The sequence below is a fragment of the Chiloscyllium punctatum genome, chromosome 2, assembly GCF_047496795.1.
Source record: "Chiloscyllium punctatum isolate Juve2018m chromosome 2, sChiPun1.3, whole genome shotgun sequence".
In the NCBI taxonomy this organism is placed as follows: Eukaryota; Metazoa; Chordata; class Chondrichthyes; order Orectolobiformes; family Hemiscylliidae; genus Chiloscyllium; species Chiloscyllium punctatum.
The window spans coordinates 85,597,717-85,623,362 of NC_092740.1; the positions used below are offsets into that span (position 1 = coordinate 85,597,717).

The 25,646-nt window shown below is 39.4% G+C and overlaps 1 protein-coding gene across 1 annotated transcript in view; it reads left to right on the plus strand.

Annotated features, from left to right (window-relative positions):
- Window positions 1-25,371, plus strand: part of ostf1 (osteoclast stimulating factor 1) — an 85,732-nt gene extending 60,361 nt beyond the window's left edge. The window contains exons 9-10 of the mRNA XM_072585104.1: window positions 306-404; window positions 22,927-25,371. Coding sequence (XP_072441205.1) covers window positions 306-404; window positions 22,927-22,985 — 158 coding nt within the window. The 3' untranslated portion in view covers window positions 22,986-25,371. The remainder of the gene's footprint in view (window positions 1-305; window positions 405-22,926) is intronic.
- The last annotated feature ends 275 nt before the right edge of the window (window positions 25,372-25,646 follow it).

Below are 25,646 nucleotides of genomic sequence, written 5' to 3' on the forward strand. Positions count from 1 at the left end.
TCTAGTGATTATTTTTGAAGCAGTGGCATTTCAGTGTTGGTGACTGTTCGACAGGTCAAGAAAGATGTGGTAATTTGCTGTCCCAAGTACAAAACACAAGACAACTTCTATTATCGTGGCTATCCAAGTGTTTATATATTGAACCTTTTACCCTGAGACATCCATTCCTGCTGAAGTCTCAACCTTTCATAGTGTCAGCTGAAGCTTTTGAATGGTTTGTTAACTTACACATCAAACTTTAACTACCTCCCCAGCCATATGGACGAACACAATGTCATATGTATAATTATGTCTCTTATCTGTAGGTGCCAAGATAGATCTGAAAAACAATGAGAACAAAGTGCCACTAGACATGGCCACCAATCCACAATGTTCTTCTCTTCTTAGAAAGAAATCTGGCCAAGGTAAGGAAGAACTGCCATGGAAACTTTTTAACACGTCAACTTGCATCACTAAGTAGCCTGTATAATTACAAATCATCAGCCCTGTGTTAGAGCTTGACAATGGACATATTTCTCCTCCTTTTTTGAATGCCATTGTTATTTAAACATGAAAGTATCAGGTGATACTTTGTACACAAGAATACATTTTTCTGAATCAAACAGTAATGTAGGCTCGAATGTTGCAACACGCCATTTCACGAAGACCCGAAGAGCGGAGGTAATGATATTGCTTGTATATGCTCTGCTTCTAAGCTCCTTCTCTTTTTAAACCATAGTCTCCTGTGCGGCTCTTATGCCAGCTTTTATGTCCAAATATCCAATGAACTGCTTTCTAATAACCCCATGATTTTTATTCCCTTGCAATTGTTTATTCAATCCTCCTTTTGAAGGTTAGTATTTATTCAGCTTCCACTTCCCTTGAAGGCAATAAAGTCAATGTCACAAGACTGCTCATTTTAAGAAGGTGGTTTGTCCTGTTGCGCCTCATTCTTTTGGCTTGCACCTTCAATCAATCTTCTGGCTACCAGTCCTTTTTGCAACTGGAGATAATTTCTTATTTAATCTTCCAAAGCTCTTGAAAATTTTGAACACCTATTAAATCATCATCTTTTAACCTTACTGCTCAGAGTAGGTCAATCCCAGCGTTTTTCCTGAATCTTTTGTTCTGAAGAACCATCTCTGCGGACTTCAGCATCTTTTGTATTGATTCTAGCTTCTCTCCACCTCCATTGAAGTCCTTCTGCCGGTATAAATCCAGGTGTCTTCTGCCCCCCTCTGAAGCCATCATGTTCCTGAAGTGTGATTCTCAAAATTGAATCCAATAGCTGTGGTCTAACTAAGGTCTTAAAGTCTCAGCATAACTACCTGGCTTTTGCACTCTGTTCCCCTGTGAGCAAAAGCAATCATTTAATCAGTTTTATAAAATAGTATTCTCAGCTAATCTTAAAGCCTTACGATAGATCATTTGTAAGTTACTGAGACTGGAGGCAAAAGAGAAAATGCTGGAAAATCTCAGCAGGTCTGGCAGCATCTGTAAGGAGAGAAAAGAGCTGACGTTTCGAGTCTAACTGACCCTTTGTCAAAGCTTTGACAAAGGGTCAGTTAGACTCGAAACGTCAGCTCTTTTCTCTCCTTACAGATGCTGCCAGACCTGCTGAGATTTTCCAGCATTTTCTTTCGGTTTCAGATTCCAGCATCTGCAGTAATTTGCTTTTATTTTATTACTGAGACTGGAGGGTTTGAGTTATAAGGAGAGACTGGGATTTTGTCCCCCCTGGAGTGTAGGAGGCTGAGGAGGTGACCTTTTATAGATGTTTATAAAATCATGAGAGGCATAGATCTGGTGAAAAGCCAAGGTTTTTTTTGCTGTGGTAGGGGAGTCCAGAACTCTAGGTATAGGTTTAAGGCTGGGGAAAGATTTAAAAGGAGCCTGAGGGGCAACTTTTTCATGCAGAGGGTGATGCATGTATGGAATGAGCTACCAGAGAAAACTGTAGAAATGAGTACAATTGCAACATTTAAAAGACATTTGGACAGGGATGTGGATAGTCAGGATTTAGAGGATGTGGGCCGAATGCAGGCAAATGGCTAGTTCAGTTTAGAAAACCTGATTTGACCCAGACATGTTGGGCTGAAGCACTGAAGCCAACACTCTATGATTCTACACCTCTTCAGGACTTTGTCTTTGTACCCACTTTGAAATGTATCGTTTTGTTTATATTGGCTCCCTTAAGCTTTCTGCTAGTTAGAAGTGGAGGAAGTTATAATGGAGAATAGCAATGGCAATCAATTAAATATATCTTTTCATTTTGCCTTCACAAAGTAGGACACAAATCTTGTTCCAAAGATGCTGGGGAACGCATTGTAGTGAGAGGGAGGAACTGAAGGAAATTCGCATGAGTTAGGAAGTGGTGTTGGGGAAATTGGTGTTAAAGGCTGATGTATCTCCAGGGCCTAATCTGGATCCACAATATTTAAGGAAGTGGCTCTAGAAATAGTGGATGAATTGGTCAGCTTGCAAGATTCTATAGACTTTATAACCGCTTCTATGGATTGGAGTAGCTAATCTGGTACCACATCTTTTTTTAAAAAGGAGGTAGAGAAAACAGGGAATTGTAGACTAGCTACCCTGACACCAGTAGTAGAGCAAATACTAGAGTGCATTATGAAAAATTTAATAGCAGAGCATTTGGGAAAACTATGACCAAATTAATCAACATAGCACAGATTTATGCAAAGGAACTAAACTTATAAGAGGGAGCTAGTGGATGTGGTTTACTTGGACTTTCAGAAGGCTTGGACTTTCTCATTGGAAAGGAGAAGGCTAAGAGGGGATTTGATAGAGACATACAAGATGATTAAAGGATTAGCTAGAGTAGACAGTGAAAGTCTTTTTCCTAGGATGACAATGTCAGCTTGTACGAGGGGGCATAACTACAAATTGAGGGGTGGTAGATTTAAGACAGACATCAGATGCAGGTTCTTTATGCAGAGTGGTAAGGGTGTGGAATGCCCTACCTGCTAATGTAGTCAACTCTGACACATTAGGGAGATTTAAACAATCCTTATGATGGGATAGTGTAGGGGATGTGCTCAGAATAGATCACAGGTCGATACAACATCGAGGGATGAAGGGCCTGTTCTGCATTGTATTGTTCTATTTAAAGGTCCCACACAAGAGATTAGTGTGAAAAAATAAAGTACATGGGATTTGGGGTAGTGTTCTGACTTAAAGAATTGTTTCCTGTCTGGCAACCAAAGTGGAGGAATAAATGGGTCTTTTTCTGACCGTAACTAGTGGTGTAGGGATCAATGTTTGGATCCCAACTATTCACAATCCATATTAATAATTTAGAGAAGGGGCCTAAATATAGTACTTCCAAGTTTGCAGGTGACAGGGTGAGAGGATGAGCTGTGAAAAGGATGCAGAAAATGTTTTGATTTGGACAAGTATGGACAAGCAAATGCATGGCAGTGGAATGATAATCTATATGAATAGATGAGATTATTCCTATTGGTCACAAAAGTGGGAAGGCAGATTCATGTTTGAATGGTGATAGATTAAGGAGGGCTGTAAAGAGGCTTTCATGTCCTTATGTACTGGTCGCTGAAAGTAAGCAGGCAGATGCAACAGGCAAAGAGGCTAATTGTGTATTGGCCTTCATTGTGAGGAGATTTGAACATTGGGGCAGGGATGTCTTACTGCAATCATATAGGACCTTGGTGAGACCTACACCCCTCACTGTGTAATTTTGTCACCTTATATGAGCAAGGATGTTCTGGCAATGAAGGGAGTGCATCAAAGGTTTACCAGACTGACTCCTGGGACAGCAGCAACTGATCTATAAAGAGAGAGACTGGATTGATTAGGACAATATTCACTGCAGTTCAGAAGAATGACATGGAATCCCATTAGAAATCTAACAGGACAAAGGCTGTATCTGGTGACCACGAAGTCAGCATCCATCATTCACTAAGGATACAGGAAAGATCATTTAGGACTTTCTGTAGCTGTACTGGTCACATCTTCTTAAAAGTTAGAGATAGAAGCTCGGAGAGTATTGAAAAATTAACAGCCCAGCATTGATATTGAATATTTGTAGAGATGAGAAACTTCTTCAGTGTGATGACCCTGCAGAATTATTTGCTGCAGAAATCGTTAAGGCTAAAGCATTGAATGTTTTCAGAACAAACTCAGTGCTTGGTGCTGAAGGGATCAAAGGGTATGTGGTGAATGATAGAAGCGGGTACTCAGTTGGAGGTTAACCATGAACATATTGAATGGTAGAGCAGGCTCAAAGGATAAAATAGTCTACTCCTACTTTCTATGCTTCTGTGTATCACTTCATAAAATGAAAACATTGCAGATGCTTGAAATCTGAAATAAAGAATACTGGAAATGCTTGTGGGAGTTGTGATGATTTTTTATCTGTTTCCCCAGAGCTGCTGCTAGACTGCTGATCGATTATTTACATTTTCTATTTTGCATCACTCCACTTTACTTTACATTAAATTTAATTTCTTCCTCTCTCCCCATTTACTGACTTTGGCTAAATTTGATCATAGGAAATAAACAAATAAATTTGAGTAAATGTCTAACATCAGTATGATGACCATGAAATTGCTAATTTATCATAAACTCATCTGGTTCACTACCATTGCTTAGGAAAGGAAATCTACTGTCCTTTGTGGCTTGGCCTACATGTGATTCTAGACCCAAGGCAAAGTGTTGTCTTGTGCTTGCATTCTAAAGTGGACAAATGCACTATTGATTTCTATCAAATAGACTAATGAGACCCAGTGACACACATTTTATGGGATATTCCATAAAATGCAGAATAGGTGCATTTCAACTAATAAAAATTCTAACAGATGGACCCTACATCTGTTAACTGGGGGGGGGGGGAGAGAGTCTACAGTATCAAACTGTAAGAAAAGGTATAATTTTGCAAATGGGTGGCAGGTCAGAAGATTGGACAATATGTAAAACAGCAAAAAATTACTGAAAGATTAACCAAGGAAAAATTAGAGTACCAAAAAAGATAGCTGTGTCAAAACAGGAAATGATTCTTCAGATATTTAAAATTGTGTTTTTCCGACAGGAAATGCATCTAGGGAATTAGCAATGGACGATAGAGATGGCAAATAACTTAGACCAGTATTTTGCATTGACCATCACTAGAGAGGATACCAGTGACATCCTGGAAATAGATGTAAATGTAAAATTGAAAGGGAACAAGGAACTTGGAGTTAGTTACCATGGAGGTAGTATGAGTAAGTTGTTGAAGCTACAAATTGACAAAACTCTGGGTCCTGACGGATTTTATCCTAGGATTCTAAAAGAAATAGCTTGTGGTTATAGTTGATGGGTTGGTTTTAATTTTCTAAAACTCATTAGACTCAGGAAGATTCCTTTTAGATTGGAAAATATCAGATGTCAATCCTTTATTCAAAATAGGAGGGAGACAGACAGAAAATGGGAGAGCACAGGCCAGCTAGCTCAACCTTTTCCACAGAGAGAATGTTATACCTGCATCCCACAAATGAATTTAAGAAAAGTTAGAAGCTATTGTTAAAGACATTACAATCGACAGAGAGGCATTACAATAGACAGAGAGCCAACATGATTTTGTCAAAGGGAAATCATGTTTAACTAATTTATTGAATTATTTGAAGTTGTGCTTTAGACTAAGGAACCTGTAGATGTATTGTATTTTATTTAGATTTCAAGAAAGCATTTCATAACTTGCCACATTAAAGGTGGTTATGGAAAATTAAAGCTTATGCTGTAGGCGATAATGTTGACCCAGAAAAAGGTCTTAACTGGAAGCAGAGAATAGGCATATGGGTCTATTTTAGGCTGGTAAGATGCCACAAATAGTGTGCTCCAAGGGTCAGTGCTGAGCCTTAACTCTTTACAATTTATGTAAATAATTTTGGATAAAAGAGCCCAAGGTATGGTGGGCTAAGTTTGATGACGATTCAAGTGCAAAAGTGAAAGGGCAAAAATCTAGCAAGTAGAGTACTGTGTGGAAAAATGTGAAATTGTCCATTTTGGCAGAAAGAATAAGAAAAATCATCTAAATGATGAGAGGTTAGAGCTCTGAGATGCAGAGAGACCTGGGTTTGAGTTCTTGAATCGCAGAAGATTAGTATAGGTGCAGTAAGTAATCTGGAAAGCTAATAGGTTATGCTTTATTGTGAGAGGGATTGAATGCAAAATTAGAAAGGTTATGCATCAGTTACACAGGACATTGGTGACACTACACCTGGAGTGTCCAGTACTGTAGTGGTTGCCATATGTCTTAAAGGATGTTAATGCATTCAAGGCAGGTTGGAAAAGATTTACTAAACCAATACTTGGAATGAGTGGGTTGCCTTTTGACGAAAGGCTTGACTGGATTTGTCTGTATCCTCCGGAATTTAGAAATCAGATGACTACTTTGAAACATAAGATACTGAGGGGACATGACCAAGTGAATATGGAAAAGATGTTTCCTCTTGTGGCACTTTTTTTCTATAACTAGGAGCCAGAGTATAAAAATAAGGTGTCAACCATTTAAGATAAGGATGAAGAAACATATTTTTTTTCCTCCAAGTGAGTCTTTGAAACTACCTTCCTCAAAAGGCAGTGGATGGAGAATTTTTAAATAGCTTTAAGCAGAGCTAGGTAGATTCTGATTATCAAGATGTCAATAGATTGAAGGAAATGCGGAAATATAGAAGGGGTTAAAATCAGATCAGCCATGATCTTTTAGAAAGGTGAAGAGTTGAGTGATCTAGTTGTATTCTTTGTTCGTATGGGAATTCTTGCCCTAACCAGGGATAGCCAAATGCTGAGAACACACATCAAAAATTTCTGGTCCTCAATATTGTTTGCTATATTTATGAGCAACATATCTTCAAACTTGGGAATTATGCATTATATGACCAAGTCCAGATGATTCATCTATTTCTTGGAGTACAGTGTACTTGGCTTGACACCAACCCTTGGGTATACCAATTTGTTTTTCTCCAATCTGAAAAGCAACCTTTTTATCACTGCTTTCTGCCTCTTCGTCAATTTTGTATCCACACTGACTCTATTGTTTGTTCCACTATTGATTTAATTATGCTAACAAGTCTGTGAAGTGATGCTTTGTCATTTGAAAGACCAATGCACAACATCAAATGCACTCCCATCATTAGCCTTCTGTTGCTATGTCAGTGAACTCAATTCTGTTGTGATTTGTCTTCATTTATTAGCCCAAGATTTCTAAGTGATAACTGGATTATTATTTGACACTAGGCTGATTGGCTTGTGGTTGCCAAGTATATCCTCTCCCTGTTTTAAAATGTATGTGTAATGTTTGCAGTTCTCTTCTCCTGTTGTGCTGTCCCCTAAGGAGAAGCTGCAAAGGCTTTTACTGGAATTTACTGCTTTCACAATTGTTGAATTTTCACCCACTCATGTCCTAAAAGGACAAGATAACTTTTCTAATTTGAGGGCTGCTCACTTACCTACTCCAGCTATTCCTTCCTTATTGAATATTGCTCTATAAACTGTTAGACTGCCTCATTGAGAATTTCACTAATAAAGAAGATATTTCCATTTAATATGTCAAGCTTGTTCTCTCCTTCCATACGGATATCTCCTTTTTGATCCCTAACTTGTCCTGTCTTCCTTTTTTGACTACATTTTTTGTCTTGCGCATTTATAAAATACATCTGGGTTCCACTTCATTAGCTGCTAAGCTATTCTCAATCTCTTTGGCTTCCTTATTTCCTTTCACTTGGAGCTGTCTTGTACTCGTACGGTTGAAAACAGAGCTGAATATACAATGAACTTCCTTTTTCTATATAACTTCATTACTTTAGCTTTCGCAATTCAGGAATTTCTAATTTTGGAGACTCATTCTTTGTGCTTTAACCACCACTGGACGCAGAATTGTCGGCTATATTGATTAGGGTTTCATATAGCCGTGAGGGCTATGTCTGATGGGCTGGAGGCCCTTGAGAGAATCCTGAATAAATGTGGGTAAGCCAACTGACGTCCCCAGCAATGGGAGATTTGGGGGGATTGTGCTGAGTGCTGCACCATACTTGTACGGAAGTCTAGGGGGATATGTTCCATAACTAACCTACACCATCCCAAAAGTCTTGAGGGATTTTCCAATATCCAGCTGATTTGAATGTTCTTCCTTGGACAATGTGAGAGAATATTAAACAGTTCCTTCCCATACACATTTCACGAGGGCAAATTCGGCAGGCACAAAAGGAGGGACACAGGATTTACCTTGACCTCTGTTCCCAAAGTCATCTCTAAAACACTCTCTATAGTGCCCCACTGTGATGAAGTTTGTGGCATGACCACAAGCAGTGAGTAAGAGTACCAATATCAGTTTTACATTTGGGACACAATGTGGATTTTTAAAAAAATTTTGCAAGCTGTTCCAGAGCCACATTGATCCTGACCACCTTCAGTTGCACAGCCTGCATCCTACTATAAATTGAAATCTTCCTCATTCTCCCAAATACCCCCTCGTGCCTCTGATATCTTCACCCCCAATTCCAGAATCCAGCTGTTGCACAGCCATTCAATGTCCTTTTGAGACACTACCTCCCAGTAAATGGTAGACAGTACTGATTTGACTCCGTACCTGTGGACCAAAATACACTCCTCTACCCATCTCACATACAGATTAACAAATAATGTAGTCTTTTTCTGTATAAAGTCCCTGATCTGAAAAAAGCAAGCGGTCCCTACTAGACAATTCATATTTCTGGCTCAACATATCAAAAGACATTCTGACCTTCCCCCTCAAATAGGTCTCCCAAACATGACTCCTCTAGCCTCCCAAACCTAAAGCCAGAATCCTGGCATTCCTACTATGCGAGTGAAAAGGCATGTTTTATATAAATTGTCCTCGCTTTGTCACATCATTCTCCATGCTTTTAACCACGTTAAGGGCAATCTGATTGGTGCAATGTTCCATGACAGTCCTCATCCTGTCCATAAACAACCAATTAATAAGGGGCCATTTTGCCTGGGAGGCCTCAATATGTAGCCATATTGACCTCTAATTCTAGCAAGCCCGATTATTCACATGGAATAATAGGGAACTTTTATTAATAGTTCATGAAATTTGGAAAGTCAAACCCCTCCCATTCCCTGTGGAAGTTGCAGTTTAGCAAGCTTCATTAGAGGTCGCCTGCAACACCAGATGAAAGAACCAAGTCAACTGTTAAGCCTCTGGAACACTTGAGGTAGCATCAGAGGGAGCATTTGAATGGGATATAAATAACAAGGAATAACATTGAAGAACAACTAGAGTAATTCTACCTAACCAAGACATTGGTAGAGCCTCCCAATGCTCAAGGTCCTGTCTTATATTCTCCAGTAACTGCACAAAATTAGCTTTATATAACTGATTGAAGGCTGGAGTGATAAAAATGCCTCAATACAGGAAACCTCCCTGTATTTTCAGGTTCCTGAAAGGGAATCCGATTCCACCCTCCAGATCAGGTACTCTGACAAGTCTCCCCACAGGCATGGCCCTTCATAAAATTGATTTTAGACCCTGAGAAAGAGCCAAATAAGTTAACTTTTATATTAAATGGGGCACAGATTGTTGGCTTAGATAGAGAAGAACGTTCTCATAAAGGGTGATTTATGCCCCCCGATCCCACCTCCAGAGCAACTATAATTGGGGTCCCTCCAGTTAGCTTCCACCACCGGCTCAATCACTAATGTAAACAGAGGCGGTGAGAGAGGGCACCCTTGTCGGCTACCTCTATCAATACAAAAATTGTCAGACCTTCTGCTATTAGTGATAACCGCTGCCTTAAGATCTTTATATAATATTGCCACCCACCAAGCAAAGGCATTTCTTCCTGCCTCCCCCAAAAGACCAAACCATTCCGGTACATAAAGGTACGCCGACACCACCCTGTCAAACACTTTCTGTGCCTCTCAGGAGATGAACAAGCTCGGACTCCACCCTAGCTGGCATACCTGGACCATGTTCAGTTCTCTTCTAATGTTGTTAAAGGACCTGCAACCCTTAATAAAACCTGTCTGGTCCTCCTTTACAATAGGGGGCAATACTTTCTCCAACCTCAGCACTAAAGTTTTCGACAGAATTTTAAAGTCCATGTTTAGCAGCAAGATGAGTCTGTACAAAGCAGTTTTCTGGGGCTTTCCCTCTCTTGGGATTAAGGGTGATATTACCTTCTGAGGATGGAAAGCAGTCGTGCCTGTTTGAATAATTGTACATGTCCAACATTGGCCCAGCCAACATAATTATAAAATCCACTCTGAAATCTGGGCCAGGCACTTTACCACTTTGAAGCTGCCTCACTGCCTTCTGTATCTCTTGGATTGTCAGAGGGGCATTCAAAAGGGACACCTGCTCCAGAGTTAGACCTGGAAGGTCCAAGTTCCTTTTTCTTAAAAAAAACTCCACCTTCACCAACCTGTCCTCATAGCCCTCTGATAGATACAACTCAAAATAGCATTTCCTAAATGCCGCATTAATCTTTTTGGAGACTCAAGTAAGAGAACCAGTACACACACAATTGGATGTGATAGATTTTTTTGGGGGGAGGGGGGGAAAAGAAGAGAGAGACACTACTCTTCTGGGCCAGATATGCCAAGTATCTATGACTTATCACCAAAATCAGAACTTCTGTTGTGGAAAGGAGATCTTCCTCTTGGCTCTCTGGGTGAGTGCAGAATTCCGAGCACCCTGAGGGCTGTAATCCACTGCAACTTGGTCACAGACGGCCTATCAAGGTATGCAATCTCAGCTGCTTTCAATTTAGCCTCGAGCATACACTACTGCTCTCCCCTCTGCTGCTTCCGGGTCGCCAACTAAGAAATAATCAAACCCCTTGCATAGGCCTTGGCAGTATCCCAGAGCACCGGGTTACTAGCTGTACCTGAACTAATATCCTAAAATATTTTTAAAATTCCCACAAAGTACTCATTAAACTTACTGTCCTTAGGGGGAAAGGATCTATGGACCAATGCCGCAAACCTGTCCCACTAACTCCTGGCCTTAACCTCCAAATACACCTCCGCATGGTCAGAAATGGCTATGTTACCAATTCTACAGGACAGTACCAAATCAAAAAAAGCGTGGGGTGAAAAACATTCAAAATCCTGTACTCCTCCCCATGTATTAAAGCTGTGAGGATCACAAACCACCCAAAATTGTCCTCAATTTGGTCTAACAGCTGAAATGGAAGATTCTTCTGAATTATTATAGCAACTCCCCTGCTTTTAGAATGAAAAGACTAGAAAAACACCCAGCCGAACACTCCTTGCTGTAATTTTAAATGCTCCTTGTTGCTTAAATGTGTTTCTTGCAACAGGACAACATCGACCCTTTTCTTTTTGAAGACTTCAAAATATCAGTGAATGACTCCCCTTAATGTTCCAGGTACACTATTTAAATGAACAATTAGCCATAGCTATCCGAAACAGCCCATGACCCCCAGAAAGGACGAATGCTACTCCTAATGCACTGAGTGGAAACAGTAAAAGATTTATATAAACTATAAAATACAACTACAAAAACCACCAAAGCAAAATCTCTTTAAAAACTACTGCACTGAACCAACACAAAGACAAAAAAAGGAGACGTTCCTCCTTGCACACATGTAGCCCTCACGCTACCCACTAACACCTCCACGACTCCTCCTAGCTGAAGCTGCGCCCCAAACCTAGGCAAAACAAAGTAAAGAATACATTTATCTTATAACAAGAAAGTTGAAATGGCCATTCAATTCAACCCATCCCACCCCAATCATTACTGATTTTTAAAAAACCCAAAGCGAGAGAGAGCAGAAAAAGGGGAATAATAGGAAAAAAAGACAACAGGAGGGGAGAAAGAGGATAAAGAAAGGACACCCCACATAAGAGCAAAACCAGATAAACAACACAGAAAATAAAGGAAACACTATCCTCCATATTACTTGAACCAGCCAGTCTATTTTAATGTCCCCAGGAAGTCTTTTGCCTTTTCTAATGAATCCGAATTATGTACGGACCCTCCATGGCTGAAACATAACACTGCCGGATACCTTAGAGTACTGAATATTCAAGTCTCTCGGGCTCTTTGTTTCATCAAAGGCCTTCCTCATGTGTTTCACAGCCACAGGAACATCCTGAAAAAAATGATTTTTGATTCCTTGTAGATCAGACCTGTGGATCCTTCCCCAGTGCTCTGGAAGCTGCCAACACCATTTGCTTATCTCTCCAGTGCTGGAGTTGCACTAGGACCAGGCGGGGCCGCTGGTTTGATCCAGGCCTGCGCACTGCGACCTAGCCGGGCTGCTTGGTTCACACCCAGCCCACCTTGACTTCTATTTCCAAGAACTGCAGGAGCCATTGCTCCAGAGAACTGACTAGCTGGCTTCCTTACTCCTGTTTCAGCAACTCCACTAAGGCCTGTACCTGCCTTCCCAGTGCCTGAACCCAACCTGCCGAGGACTCTGCCGCGGTCTGCTGCTCCACCTTGCGCTGCCCAGGATGCTGGCCCTCCTGCTCCTGCTTCTGCAGCATGGTCGAGATGTGTTCCAGCCTGGTCCAGGTCTCATCCATCACTGACTCTATTTTGAGTTCCCCGAACTCAGACCAGGGTCTGCTGCGCAGGTAGGTCCAAAGGAACGTCTGCAAAGATGGATGCTGCAGCTGCTGACATGTCTGTTGCTGCAGGGGAATGCCCTGCTTGTTGCACTCCTCTTGGTCATCTTTCCTGATCGCCAAAACTAATTCACAAAGCTTCTGGGGACCTAAAATTGTTGATCTTTTCCAAAATAATTAATCAAGGAAGGGTAAAAGCATCATCTTGCCTGTGTTATGGTGCAGAGCTCAGCAGGGCAGACCTATTAGATTGCCACCATCTTGGATCTTGCAACAAGATTTTAAATTGAGCGCTTGCGTAGCTCACATGTGATCAACAATATTGGTTAAACAAGGGTGGAATTTCCATTGTTGCCAGAAGAGAACAAATTAGCATGAAATGTTTCAACCCAATGTAGCACCCTTGTGGAATTGGCAGGAAGTGCCCTCTGGGCACAATTAGGAACTGTTAGCTCAGCACCTCTGTTATGAGTTAAAACTGAGCACAAAGTGTATAAGATTTGTCTGATCTTGTCAACTAAGGGAACTTTATTTGAATAGTTACTCAATTAAAGAATATGGGCTAGCTAGTTTGTGGGTCTTGCAACAGATTATTACATAATATAGTTTGTATGAATCTATAACCATGTTTAAATGAAATTGCAACATATATGGTTCAGATCTGCTTTCTTTCATTGGCCAGAACCTTATCTATTTTGAATTTTCCCCTTCTCTGTTGTTCAGTTCTAGAAACAGTTCAGTTCAGTTTTGTGAGAAACTTCATGAGTATTCTGTAAATTCTGAAACACACCACATGAATTTTTTTCACTGTTTGATAAGGAACCTGGTTAGTCAACAATTCTTTTCCAAAGCCACATGACTGGATGACTGGTCTTTCCTTGATTATTGCCATTTGTATAATTATCAGATGTATTCTTAAGAATCAATTTCATTGTTCTGTTGGAATTTGATGTTCCCTGAATTAAAATGGTCTTTTTTGAATAGCTTTTGTTTTATCATTTTGTGATCATCTTTCCAACATAATGATATCTCCCTGATAGTCTGTACCTCTCCCATCACGAGTGGATGGGTGTAGTCTTGACACACATGTTCATTTTGTATCATTTTAAGCCTGTTTGAACCTCTTCACCTAATTTGGCAGTGTTTATGTCAGTGTGGATTATTTCCATGAATGATATTGTTATAGCTTTCCCTTATGACTGCTGCAAGAAAGCGAATGCAATGTTGTCTCTTATCTAAGAAAGCGAATGCAATGTTGTCTCTTATCTCAAGAGGGTTGGAATATAAAAGCAGAGATGTACTACTAAGACTTTATAAAGCTCTGGTTAGGCCCCATTTGGAGTACTGTCCAGTTTTGGTCCCCACACCTCAGGAAGGACATACTGGCACTGGAACGTGTCCAGCGGAGATTCACACGGATGATCCCTGGAATGACAGGTCTAGCATATGAGGAACGGCTGAGGATACTGGGATTGTATTCGTTGGAGTTTAGAAGATTAAGGGGAGATCTAATAGAGACGTACAAAATAATACATGGCTTTGAAAAGGTGGATGCTAGAAAATTGTTTCTGTTAGGCGAGGAGACTAGGACCCGTGGACACAGCCTTAGAATTAGAGGGGGTCATTTCAGAACGGAAATGCGGAGACATTTCTTCAGCCAGAGAGTGGTGGGCCTGTGGAATTCATTGCCACGGAGTGCAGTGGAAGCCGGGACGCTAAATGTCTTCAAGGCCGAGATTGATAGGTTCTTGTTGTCTAGAGGAATTAAGGGCTACGGGGAGAATGCTGGCAAGTGGAGCTGAAATGCGCATCAGCCATGATTGAATGGCGGAGTGGACTCGATGGGCCGAATGGCCTTCCTTCCACTCCTATGTCTTAATTGTTCCTCCTGGGGTTGGAGGGGTGCACTGATTCCTTTCTAGCCTTACTCCTTCTCTGGTCACAATAAGTTTTAAATTTAAATCAGGTTAATAATATGGCCAGTTGCACTGTCCTGATTTGTCCTGAGGTTTAGTCTTAAAAACAAGCCAGCCAGTTTTCTTAAGTCTACAAAGAAAAACTACTTTGTTACAAACAAACTTAGCCAAGCAAATATCCAGATTATTGACAAAAGCATTTCAACGGTCATGATGTTAACATGCCAATATTAACATGAGGCAAATATGGGGTAACAAACCATTGTGGAACACTCCACAAAATATATTAAATAGCAAGTGCACCAATACAGACCTTGCTGATTTCCCAGCCTTTTTCAGCAGTCAAGCTAAATCGTTCTTTTATGCATGGATCTTGCTTCCATCTCTCCCTTTCCAACTATCATAGAAAATAGGAGCGGGAGAAGGCAATTCGGCCCTTGGAGCATACTCCACCTACTAATGGCAGATCATTGAACTCTATATACCCTGCTCCCAGTTTACCCATGTTCATTTGATCCCTTTCGGTCAAAGAACTATTTTCTAATTCTTTCTTGAAAACTTTGTTTCAGCCTCAAATGCTTTCTGTGGCAGAGAACTCCACAGTTCAAACCTCTCCGGGTGAATAAGTTTATCTTCATTCTAGTTCTAAATGGCCTACCCTGTATCTTTAGACTATGACCCCCTAGTACTGGATTCCCTAGTCTTCAGGAACATCTTTCCTAACTTTACCTTGGCTAATCTTGTTAGAACTGTGATCCAGGATTGACTTTCAGTAACCAATGAGCTTTGCAACAGACCTAGGACCCATTGCAATGTAGAATTAAATGCAACTAATATTTTACAACAATGAAAAGTTGCGACCAGTTGTGGGAATTGAATGTAACAATTCTTTTGAAACTCTGTCCCCTGAGTATTAGTGTTCAACAAGTGCTGGTTTCGTCTTTACTGGTATTCTTTATGGCTTTCACTCCTTCCCTGATGATCTTGATGTTAATGCAGTAATGGAAGAAATTATTACTGTTCAAAGTCCCTACAACCCATGTTCACTTCTCAGTTTTTTTGTTTGATATTTGTGCATCCTTTCAAAATGTCCTCTTAATTTCAATTGATATATTTTTGAAGTTTCTATAATTGGTTTTGACGTTTAACCATGTAAGAGGAAGATTGAGCCAATATGTGCTTTGAGATTTCTTAATATTGCTCTGTGAATATCTCCATCTGTTCACAAATTATACTTTGGTCCCCTATTAGATACAGGAGATACTATGTAAGAAATCTATGCAATATTTTTGTATAATGCAAAATTAGTTTGAATTCTTAAAATTTGAAATTCAGGTCTAGCTACCTAGTGTTAGCTTTTATTCAGGGGGAGAAAACCTAAAAGGTCCCCACCTGGTTATTTCTCTTTTCAATTTGTGCTTCTGATGCTGTCTCCGTGGAAATGTTTGAAAACAGTTTGGCAGATGAATCCTGTACACAGGGAGCTAGTATGGACTTAATCAAGTCTAGTTTTATATGATGTATTTTCTAATTTTAATGTTTTACAGATTAAGCTGGTTGCAGAATAATTTTATTATTTATTCCTCTGGGAAATGTGTAGGATTATTGGAATTGTCTCCAAAACAAATTTTTGCTGATTTGTACAGCTGGTTCAGCAATAGTTTCATTTCCTTGAGATATTTTGCACGCTTTTAAAATAACTAATTGCTTTATATTCACTGTTTTGTTTGAGCTCTAAACTTGAGGGAAGTTGTGTGAATTCTCATTTCCTGTTCCCAGGCAAGAGACTTGTTAAGAAAATGGTGTTATTATCTGCAAAATGAGTAGGGGAATGAGTGTAATGTTAACATTGTTGACTTTAGGAACTAACAATCTGCATCCTTACCTTTCTATTCAAAGACACCATTTCAAATCTACTTAATGAATGTTTGCTCAGATGACCAAAACATTAACTATGTGGCTTAGTTTCATTGTTTTATTTTATAGTGTTTCTGTGAAATACTTTGCTGTGCTACAATACAACAAAAAGCTACATTCATATTTAATTAGTTTGGAGTCACATAAGGACTGTGTGGCTTGTCCTTGACACTACTAGTAATTTCACCAAAAAGGACATTTTATTTGGAATTGACTGAAGATCTCTGATTTTAAGCCAAAAATCATCAAACATTGATGGGAAAGTAATATCTGACTTGAGTTTGAGAAATTGATTTCCCTGTCCATCTTATCAAGTTTTGTATTGATCCAAAAGGGATTGGTTGTTGCAAGATAAAATCTGAGTAATATTAATAGCATGAATTTTGTAGACGGTTGCAAAGTGATAACTGTCAATAAAGATCTCCTTTAAAGAGAAGCTGCCTACAAGGATCTTACCATCTCTGGCATGAATTTCACCTTTTCCACCATCAATTTGAATATCATGCCAGGCTTGGGCTTTCCAGAATACCACGGACAGTGATGTCAGAGGAATATTAGTAGCCAACCATGCTGAATCATTCTCTGATCACAAATCAGAAAGGAAAAGACTTATTCATCACTTAAAAGTTTTGCACAATGAGACTGTACATTAAAAGCTGAAATATTGTGTGCTTCAAATATGTATTATTATTTTAACATGGAATTTTCATTTGACATTACACAAATATAAAATTAATTTTCAGGACCTGAAGCTTTTGCCTCTTAACTAGGGCACAGATGAAAAGCTATTTACTAATGAAAACTGTACCTTTCTATCCACCCAATCTATGCTGCTGAAAATCTTGCGTCCCTTTTCAACCTTAATTGTTCCAAGAGAAACAACCCCAGTCTATTCAATCTTTCCTCATAGCTCAACACCTCCAATGCAGGCAGCACCCTGGTAAATCTGCTCTGCACCCTCTCAAATGCAATTGTATCCTTCCTATAATGTGTTAACAAGAATTGTATGCAGTACTCTGATTATGGCCTAGCCAGTATTTTATATAGTCCCAGCATAATCATCTTATTCAGTATGATATGCCTCAGGTAATAAAGATAAGTATCCCATATGGCACCTAACCTCCTCCTCTCCCTACTTTGAGGGATTGGTGGATACCACATGAAGGACAGAGTCATCGAATCATAGAGGTTTGCGATATGGAAACGAGCCCTTCAGCCCAACTTGTCCATACCACTTAGTTTTCACAGTTTAAACAAGTCCCATTCATCTGCATTTGGTTCAAATCCCTCCATACCATCCATCCATGTACGTGCCCAAATGTTTCTTAAATAACAAAATTATACTCTCCTCCATCACTACCCCTTTCAGACACTCACCACCCTCTGGAAAATTACTCCTCTGGACTCTTGACTCTTATCTCTTTCCTCTCACCTTAAACTTATGCCATCTTCTCCCCTACCTGGGGGGGGAGGAGAAATGGGGGAGAGAAAGTTGTCTGCTATCTATGTTATTTATGCCTCTGATGATTTTATTGACATCTATAAGGTCATTCCTCAGTCTCCTATTGTAGGGGGAGGGGGGGGAAGAGAAATGTCCCAGTCTATCCAGCCTCTCCTCAAACTCAAATGCTCCAGTCCAGGTAGCTTCCCAGTAAATCTTTTCTGCATTCGTACTCCTTTAATATCTTTTTCTATAATAGGGTGACCAAAATTGTACACAGCGCTCCAAATGCGGTCTTGCCAATACTGAAACAGGACATCCTGACTCCTCTGCTCAATGTTTTGACAGGTCCTTCTGACCTTCAGTACTTTAAAGGGTAATACTAGTCATAATATAATCCCTTGCCTTGTTAGCACTCTCCAAGTACATCACCTCTCACCCTGCCTACCCGATCAGTCTACTGCTTTTCCTGCAGTGTATGGCTAGCCTCTCTATCATCCTACCAAGTTTCATGCCATTCATGAATCTCATGCTTATGCCCCCTATGTTTGAGTTTGAATTATTTATGTACACCACAAGCAAGAACCCTAGTACCAAACTCTGCAGGACCCCAGTGAAAGCAGAATTCCAATCTCTGAAATAACCCTCTACAATTACTCTTTGCTTCCTAACGGTCAATTTTGGATCGAACGTGGCACTTTGCCTTGAATCTCGTGTGGTCTTGCTTTCTTGGCCAGTCTACATGAGGGACCTTAATATTAAATCTCCATTGCTTATTCTGCTTTGGACTACTTTTTTTAAAAACAAAATTGTGAAGTTGAGTGACTGCAAAGTCAAAAGACTTGTTTTCGGAGGGTTCTATCACTGCTTGACTGACTCATGACAACATCTTAAAATACTTCATCCAGTACCTGACTCTCCTCAGCTCCACTTCATCAGGGAAATTGCCTGTGCAGTTGTACTTTGTACCATCACCAACAGCACTAGCACCAAGTCCAGCAGCAACTACCTTCTCCTAAAGCACTTGTCCCTTGTGTTACAGAAAATGGATATGCAGGTTCTGCATATAATCAAGGCAAATGCAATTGACACTTATTACAAAAGAACTGGATTATAAAATTGAAAGTGGTGTTGCAATTATATAAGGTTTTGATGAGCCGACACCTGAAATATTGTGTCCGGTTTTGGTTGCACTTGAGGAAAGATGTGGCACTTTAGAGGTGGTTCAGCAATCTAATTCCAGGGATGTCATATGAGGAGCATCTCATAATGTGGGGATTCTATGAAATAGGCCATTCAGCCTCACAAGTCCGCACCAATTTTCTGAAGATCATCCCACCCAAATCCATCATCCTACCCTATTCCTGCATTTCCCATGGCTAATGCATTTAACCTACACCCTATGGACAACTTAGCATAGCCAATTCACCTAACTTGAGAGTCTTTGGACTTTGGGAGGACACCGGAGCACTTGGTGGAAAACCATGCAGACATGATGTGCAAACTCCACAAAGTCGCCCAACGTTGGAATCAAACCTGGGTCTCTGGTGCTGTGAGGCAGCAGTGCTAACCACTGAGCCACCATGCTGCCTCAAGGTTGAATAGCTTGGGCTAGTACTTGAAGTTCAGAAGAATGTATGGGGGCATATAAAATGCAAAAGGGATTGATAAGGTAGGTATCGAAGAGATGATCTCCTTTTGAGACAGTTTAGAACAAGAGGTCATAGTTTTGAACCTACCTCCTTTCACTGAGATGAGACCCTCCTCAGAGGATTGTGAATATGTGGAATTCACTCCCTCAATGCAGTGGAAACAGAATCAATTAATAGATTCTAAAAATCCAATTTTTTAAAAAAATGACAATGGGATAAAGGATGATCGGGAGTAGGCAGGAAAGTGAAGTTGAGACCAGGATAAAATCAGCTGTGATCATGTTAAATGGCAGAGTGGGCTCGAAGAGCTGAATTGCTGCCTCCTGCCCTAATTCCTATCAACCTCTGTACTGAGCAGGAGAGATGGATACAGCTGGCAGGTGAAATACCAATACAGGGTCTCGAGGCACAGAAACAGCTCTCCTGACATTACTGAGAGCTTGTTTATCAGGAGGCTCGGGTTTTTTACATAGGTTGTTATTATTGTGCAGACTCTTATTATAAGACCCCTGTTGATCATTCAGAATGCACACTTAAAAGGTGCCCATCACTGGAAGGATCTGAAGAAGAGTTACTGGACCCAAAATGTTAATTCTGCTTTCTTTCCACAGATGCTGCCAAACCTACTGAGCTTTTCCAGAATTTTTGCTTTTATTTCTGATATCCAGCATTTGCAGTTCTCTTGGGATTTTTTTTTGACTGTCACTGGAGGTTGGTACTTCCAGCCTCTCCACTTCCCCTGGGGCCCCTGTCACTTGGCAAGTTGTGTGCCATCTTCTGCAAACCAAAACAGAGGTGCAGGTATTCAGTCCAGAGACTTGCAGGTGAGGTAGGTTGGCCATGCCAAATTGTCTGTAGTGTACAGGGATGTGCAGGCTAGGTGGATTAGCCATGGAAAATGCAGGGATAGGATTGGGCGGGGGGACTGGGTGAATGCTTTATGGAGGGTTGGTGTGGACTCAGTGGGTTGAATGCCCTGCTTCCACAATGTAGGGATTCTATGGTAATGCCTTTTTTTTTGATGAGAAAGAAATCATGTTTGTAGAGGATGACAGACATAAGCGTGAGAGAGCAAGAGTATTAATGGGTTGAAGAAGTGTGGCTGTTTAGATGAGAATGTGAAGTGTTTGGAGAGAGGGTCAACTGCAAGTTGTGGTGACCTATATAATGTCGGGAATGTTGAAATCTAGAGCTGGCATATGTTTGTTTTTTTTTAAAAGAATGTTTCTGGCCCTGATAACAACAGCATACAACAGATTGGTATTTTAATCAGCTTATTCAGAGATGTTATTACTTCCTTTCTTTGAGTGCCATATAGGGTTAAACTTTGTTTTGACCCCTTTAATTTGTTTTTTTTTAAGTACACCACTGACTTTTTCCAAGTAATGGCCAGCTGTATTTTCTCCAGGACATTCTTCAAGGCTGTGTTTTAAATGAACACACGCACCCCTGTCTGCTGTGTTATCTCCAACTTCCTTGTTGCCTTCAGTGTTGGAGTGAAGGCAGCATATTTATGTCAACAGGAATAATCAGTGACTGTATTCTCACAGCTCAAGCAGTGCTTTAGTTAAAGTTGATTTTGCAGACATTGACACAAATTTGTGGCTTAACCATTATCTTTCCATCCTGCTGTTGGGGGTTTATGCAATTACGCAGTTATTCAGTCAGGGTGCCAATTTCTTCCTTGCCTGTTCAACTGTCTTGAGACAAGCCCACCACACACAACTTCACCAAACTAGTTTACATTCATTAATAGGAAGAAAAATCAAAATTATTAATGCTAATATAAATAATGTTTTTGTGCACACAAACTCATTAGCTGGTACCTGAAGATGTTATGCTACTATCCTGTCATACCTTTTTCATGTTCTAGGTCCTCTTCTTGTACTGCCTTCAGGCGAGAGCCACCTCATGCATAGCCTTCCTTAGCCATTTCCATCTATGTCTGCTTAGTTTAAGAGGCTGGCTGCTTCCTCACATCCTTGTGAGAGTGCATCTCACTGCTATCCTTTACATCGTTCAGGATGGCCTCTTTTTAAGAATAAATGACCTGGTGAGTAGTTTTCCCAGGTATCTTCACCATTCTTGTGATTGCTGCAGCTTTAAAAATCCAAGTGCTGGTGAGCCCTTCTAAATTGCTAATTAGAAATCTTTCCTTTGATAAAATGAACATGCCACTCTGTCCACCATTGCTAATTGATCATGAAACGGATGCCACGATGATGTCAAGTCAAGTGCCTTGGTAAAGCTAACTTATTGTTTTCTGTTCTGGTTCCGAACATGGGAATAGGCTCACCCTGTCCTGAGAATTCCATCCTTAGCATTGAATAATTGCTGTAAATCAAAGATCAATAAAAATTGTACAAAATATTTCTTCAAAATATTTTGTATTCAAATACTTGCATCTCTCAGGGCTGAAAGCTTTAAACGTAAACTCTGAAGTTGTTATTCTCCTTTTTGAAATGTTGGGATAATACTTGCTTCCAAATATCTCTGCTTTCTGCGAAACTGTTATTTATTTCACCAAGTCCCTTCTAGAATGTTCTGTATTGGCTGACAGAAATTAGCGAGCAAAATTATGCACAAAATTGTTACTTGTTCTTTTAAACATGCAAGGATTTTTAGAAGAACTTTGGTCAGAAGAATGTGGCATCTTATTTTGTTGTCATAAACCTGTCAGTTTGCTTGTCAGCCAAGACTTTGAGAATGATGCCAAGCAATCTGTTTTAATGTAAGCAGACTGAATAATGTGTGATACATACATACACATGACTAGATATTTCCTTTTGAATTTTTCTTTTTGTTCGAGGTAACATGAGTGTCACTGGCTTGGCCAGAATTTATTCCCTGTTCCTAAATGTGCTGGAAAAGGTGGTAAGCCGCCATCTTGAACCACTGCAGTCCCTAAGACGCCACAGTGCTGTGAGGGAGAAGATTTTGATTTGGTTGTTTAAATTGTTAAAGGACCAAACAACACTTTTTTAATGTTTTTATTAACTTCCACTTCTGAAAGTGATGGGTTTTATCTGGAGCCATCGAAGACCATGTTAAAATTCTAAATGAAGTAACTCTGGTCGAGAAAGGAAATCTCTCAGAGAACTAATTACATAACCATTTAGCACATTATTTAAAATACAAGGGAAGTTCATAGCTACTGTTCACTTAATTTGTTCCTATTCAAATGAATATTTTTGGCAATTCAAATAAAATTTCTAGATTTCTGTTCTAATATACAAAATAGTGATGGATCTTGTAGAAGTTTGGTTAGAAACAGTATCTAAAGTAACTTAAAGACAAAATGCCTCTTTTCAATAAGCCTAAGAATCACTTTTAGTACTGATTAGCAAGCATACTAAAGGTGTGTTGTAACATGTTTGCTGTGTACTTCCAAGCCTGTATTCTAAATCTGCTTGCCTTTTTCCTTTTCCAGGTATCACAAGAACTGCAAGCAATGCAGAAGAATATCTTGATGATGAAGACTCTGATTAATTTTTTCAAAGTTCAGACATCAAACACTTACTAATACTTCCCTTTAGTTTGTTTTATCCCAATTTTGCTTAAATTATCTTGGCATCTGTAAATCAAAAAACATACAAAGTTGCTGAAATTCAGTACTGAATTGCAGTATTATTCCAGAAACTTTACATTTTTGTTTTCCTGGTTTCCATTATCCATATTGCTCTGCTGTGATTACACAGAAAAATGTGATCTGAACTTATTTTCCTCCCCACCATACATGAATGAGTTAATCTTTTTATTTGAACGCTCCGCTGATGCTAATTGAACTAATTTGAAACCTGCAGAGTATGGATTTCCAAATGTAATTTAATAGCAATACTTAATGCTGAAAATAGTCTTTGTTGAGACTCTTTGAAAGTGTAACATTTGCTGTCTGGCAATCAAAAAAAGATTAATTTCCTGAAAAGCTAGTTTGTGATTTCCACCAGAATGGGTATACACCTGTATGTTTGCATGTTATGTTTAGACATTAATATGTTCCCTGTTTTATTACTGTTTTGTTGCTGTGGACTCTAGCAACTATCACAATATGATGGTGACAAAGGAAAATACTTGTTTTGAACCTTATGCTTTAGCATGTCATCAATCGGATATCGAAATCAATATAAATATCAAGCTAGTCGATGGTGAATGACTCATTTAGAATTTTGTACTTGATTTTGATTGTCCTGATCATGTTAAGTATAGATTGGGTATTTGTAATAAGATAATAGAATTTTCAATTTTTCTTACACAGATTTAGAACAAGGATCAGCCTTTCAAACAGTTGATAAGGCACAGCGCAGATTGCTTTCAATGGATGAAATATATTTCAAGCTAAGTGGCTTATCTAGGTGGTTGCTGATGCCTTTTAATTGGAGGCAACCTGGGAACAGGCTATTTGCTTGGCCACCTCAGTAGAGAAGATATAAACTTACAGAACAATGGAAATGAACGTTCAAATTTGGAGCAGTAGGTCATAATGTCCCTCATGCCTTCTCCACCATTCCATAAGATTGTGACTGTCTGTCTGATTATAGCTTTAACTCCATATTCCCACCTACCTCTGTCCTTTGACTTCCATATTAACCTCGAACCTATCTAACATGTGCCTTTAAAGTTACTTCGTGACCTGCCTCCGTTGTTTTCTCGGAAAAAAGTTCCAAAGACTTAGACACTCTGAAGGAAAAAAAATCACTTTGTCTTAAATGGAAGACCTTTTGCTTTTTAAATGACCCTGCAATGGAAACATAATTCTAGCATCCACCTCAAATTCCCTCAGGATCTTGTGCGTTTCAGTAACATCACCATTCATTCATTTGAACTCCAGTGGATACGGCCCAAGCTATTCAACCTTTTCATCAGGAGGTACTCCAATTCTTCCCCTCCCTCTCTCCATTCCTGTTGCCCCAGAAATTCAAGGTGTCAAGTGAGCTACCTTCTAATATAACTATTGTCTGTTAAGGAGACCAAAACTCTAAACTGTACTCCAAATGTCGTCTCACCTATGATCTGTGAAACTGTGGCAAAATATGCTGCCTTAAAATAATCTTTGAGATGAGGATGCCCTGATCCCTCTGTACCTCAGAATTCTGCAAAATCTCTGCATTTAATTAAATGCTGTTTTTCTATTTCTGCAGACAAGTTAACATTTTCCTACGCTATATTCCATGTGCTCTAACAAATTTTGGTTGCACTCAATCTTATATACGGCCCTTTGCAGACACCATGTGTCCACTTACTGTCCTGGTTTTATTTGTCATCAAATTTAAAGATCATAATTATGGTCCCTTTGTCCAGGTTATTGTGAGAAATTGTAAATAGTTGAGGCACCAACACTGAAAATAATGGTTTTATGTTTAAATGACCGATAAAACAAAATCACATTTATATGTCATGAAAGGAATGTTTTGTTTGTAGCTATATTAGTGGACATTTTCCCATCCACTCATCGCTGTGCACTTGATCATTTTAAAGTTGTTTTATTGTAATTGATCTCTTATGCAACTTGGGACCATGTGTAAATACATAAAAATCCAATTGATTACAAATTTGATATGAGAATTGGTGAAAAATGAGCTTGAATGTTAGGAGCTTTTAGATTACTATGAAATTCAAGGTTTCTGCTTTTTAAATTCTTGTTTGTGGATGATACAGTTTAGTAAATAAATTAGACATTAATAGGGCAAACATAACTCTTCTATAAATTAAGATTTTATGCTTTAAATATCCTCATAGCTATTGAACTTCAGGTCCATTATGTTTTGGAAGAACTGCAAAGTGAATTTCTATGCATTTTGAATATTTTATAACATAATTTAAGAAATATGACATTGAGTTGCCACTCCTGTTCTTGGAATAAACGTTTTGAAGAAAATAGCATTTGAATTTTATTTATAACACACACCAGTACAGAAGGCATACAGTATATAATTACACTCAGATCAGTATTTCTTTTAGTAGCATTTAGAAGCTATCATGTATGTAAAATCTAACATTTAGTTGTCCTGCAATTCAAGGGTCATCAGTTTCTGCCATGGGTTTTTGTATAACTGAACAACCTGAATCTTGATCTAAAGATCTTGGGGGTACATGAGCTGGATTATCCTACGTAGTGTGATCCAACATAGTAGTACATGTTTCCTTTCCTTT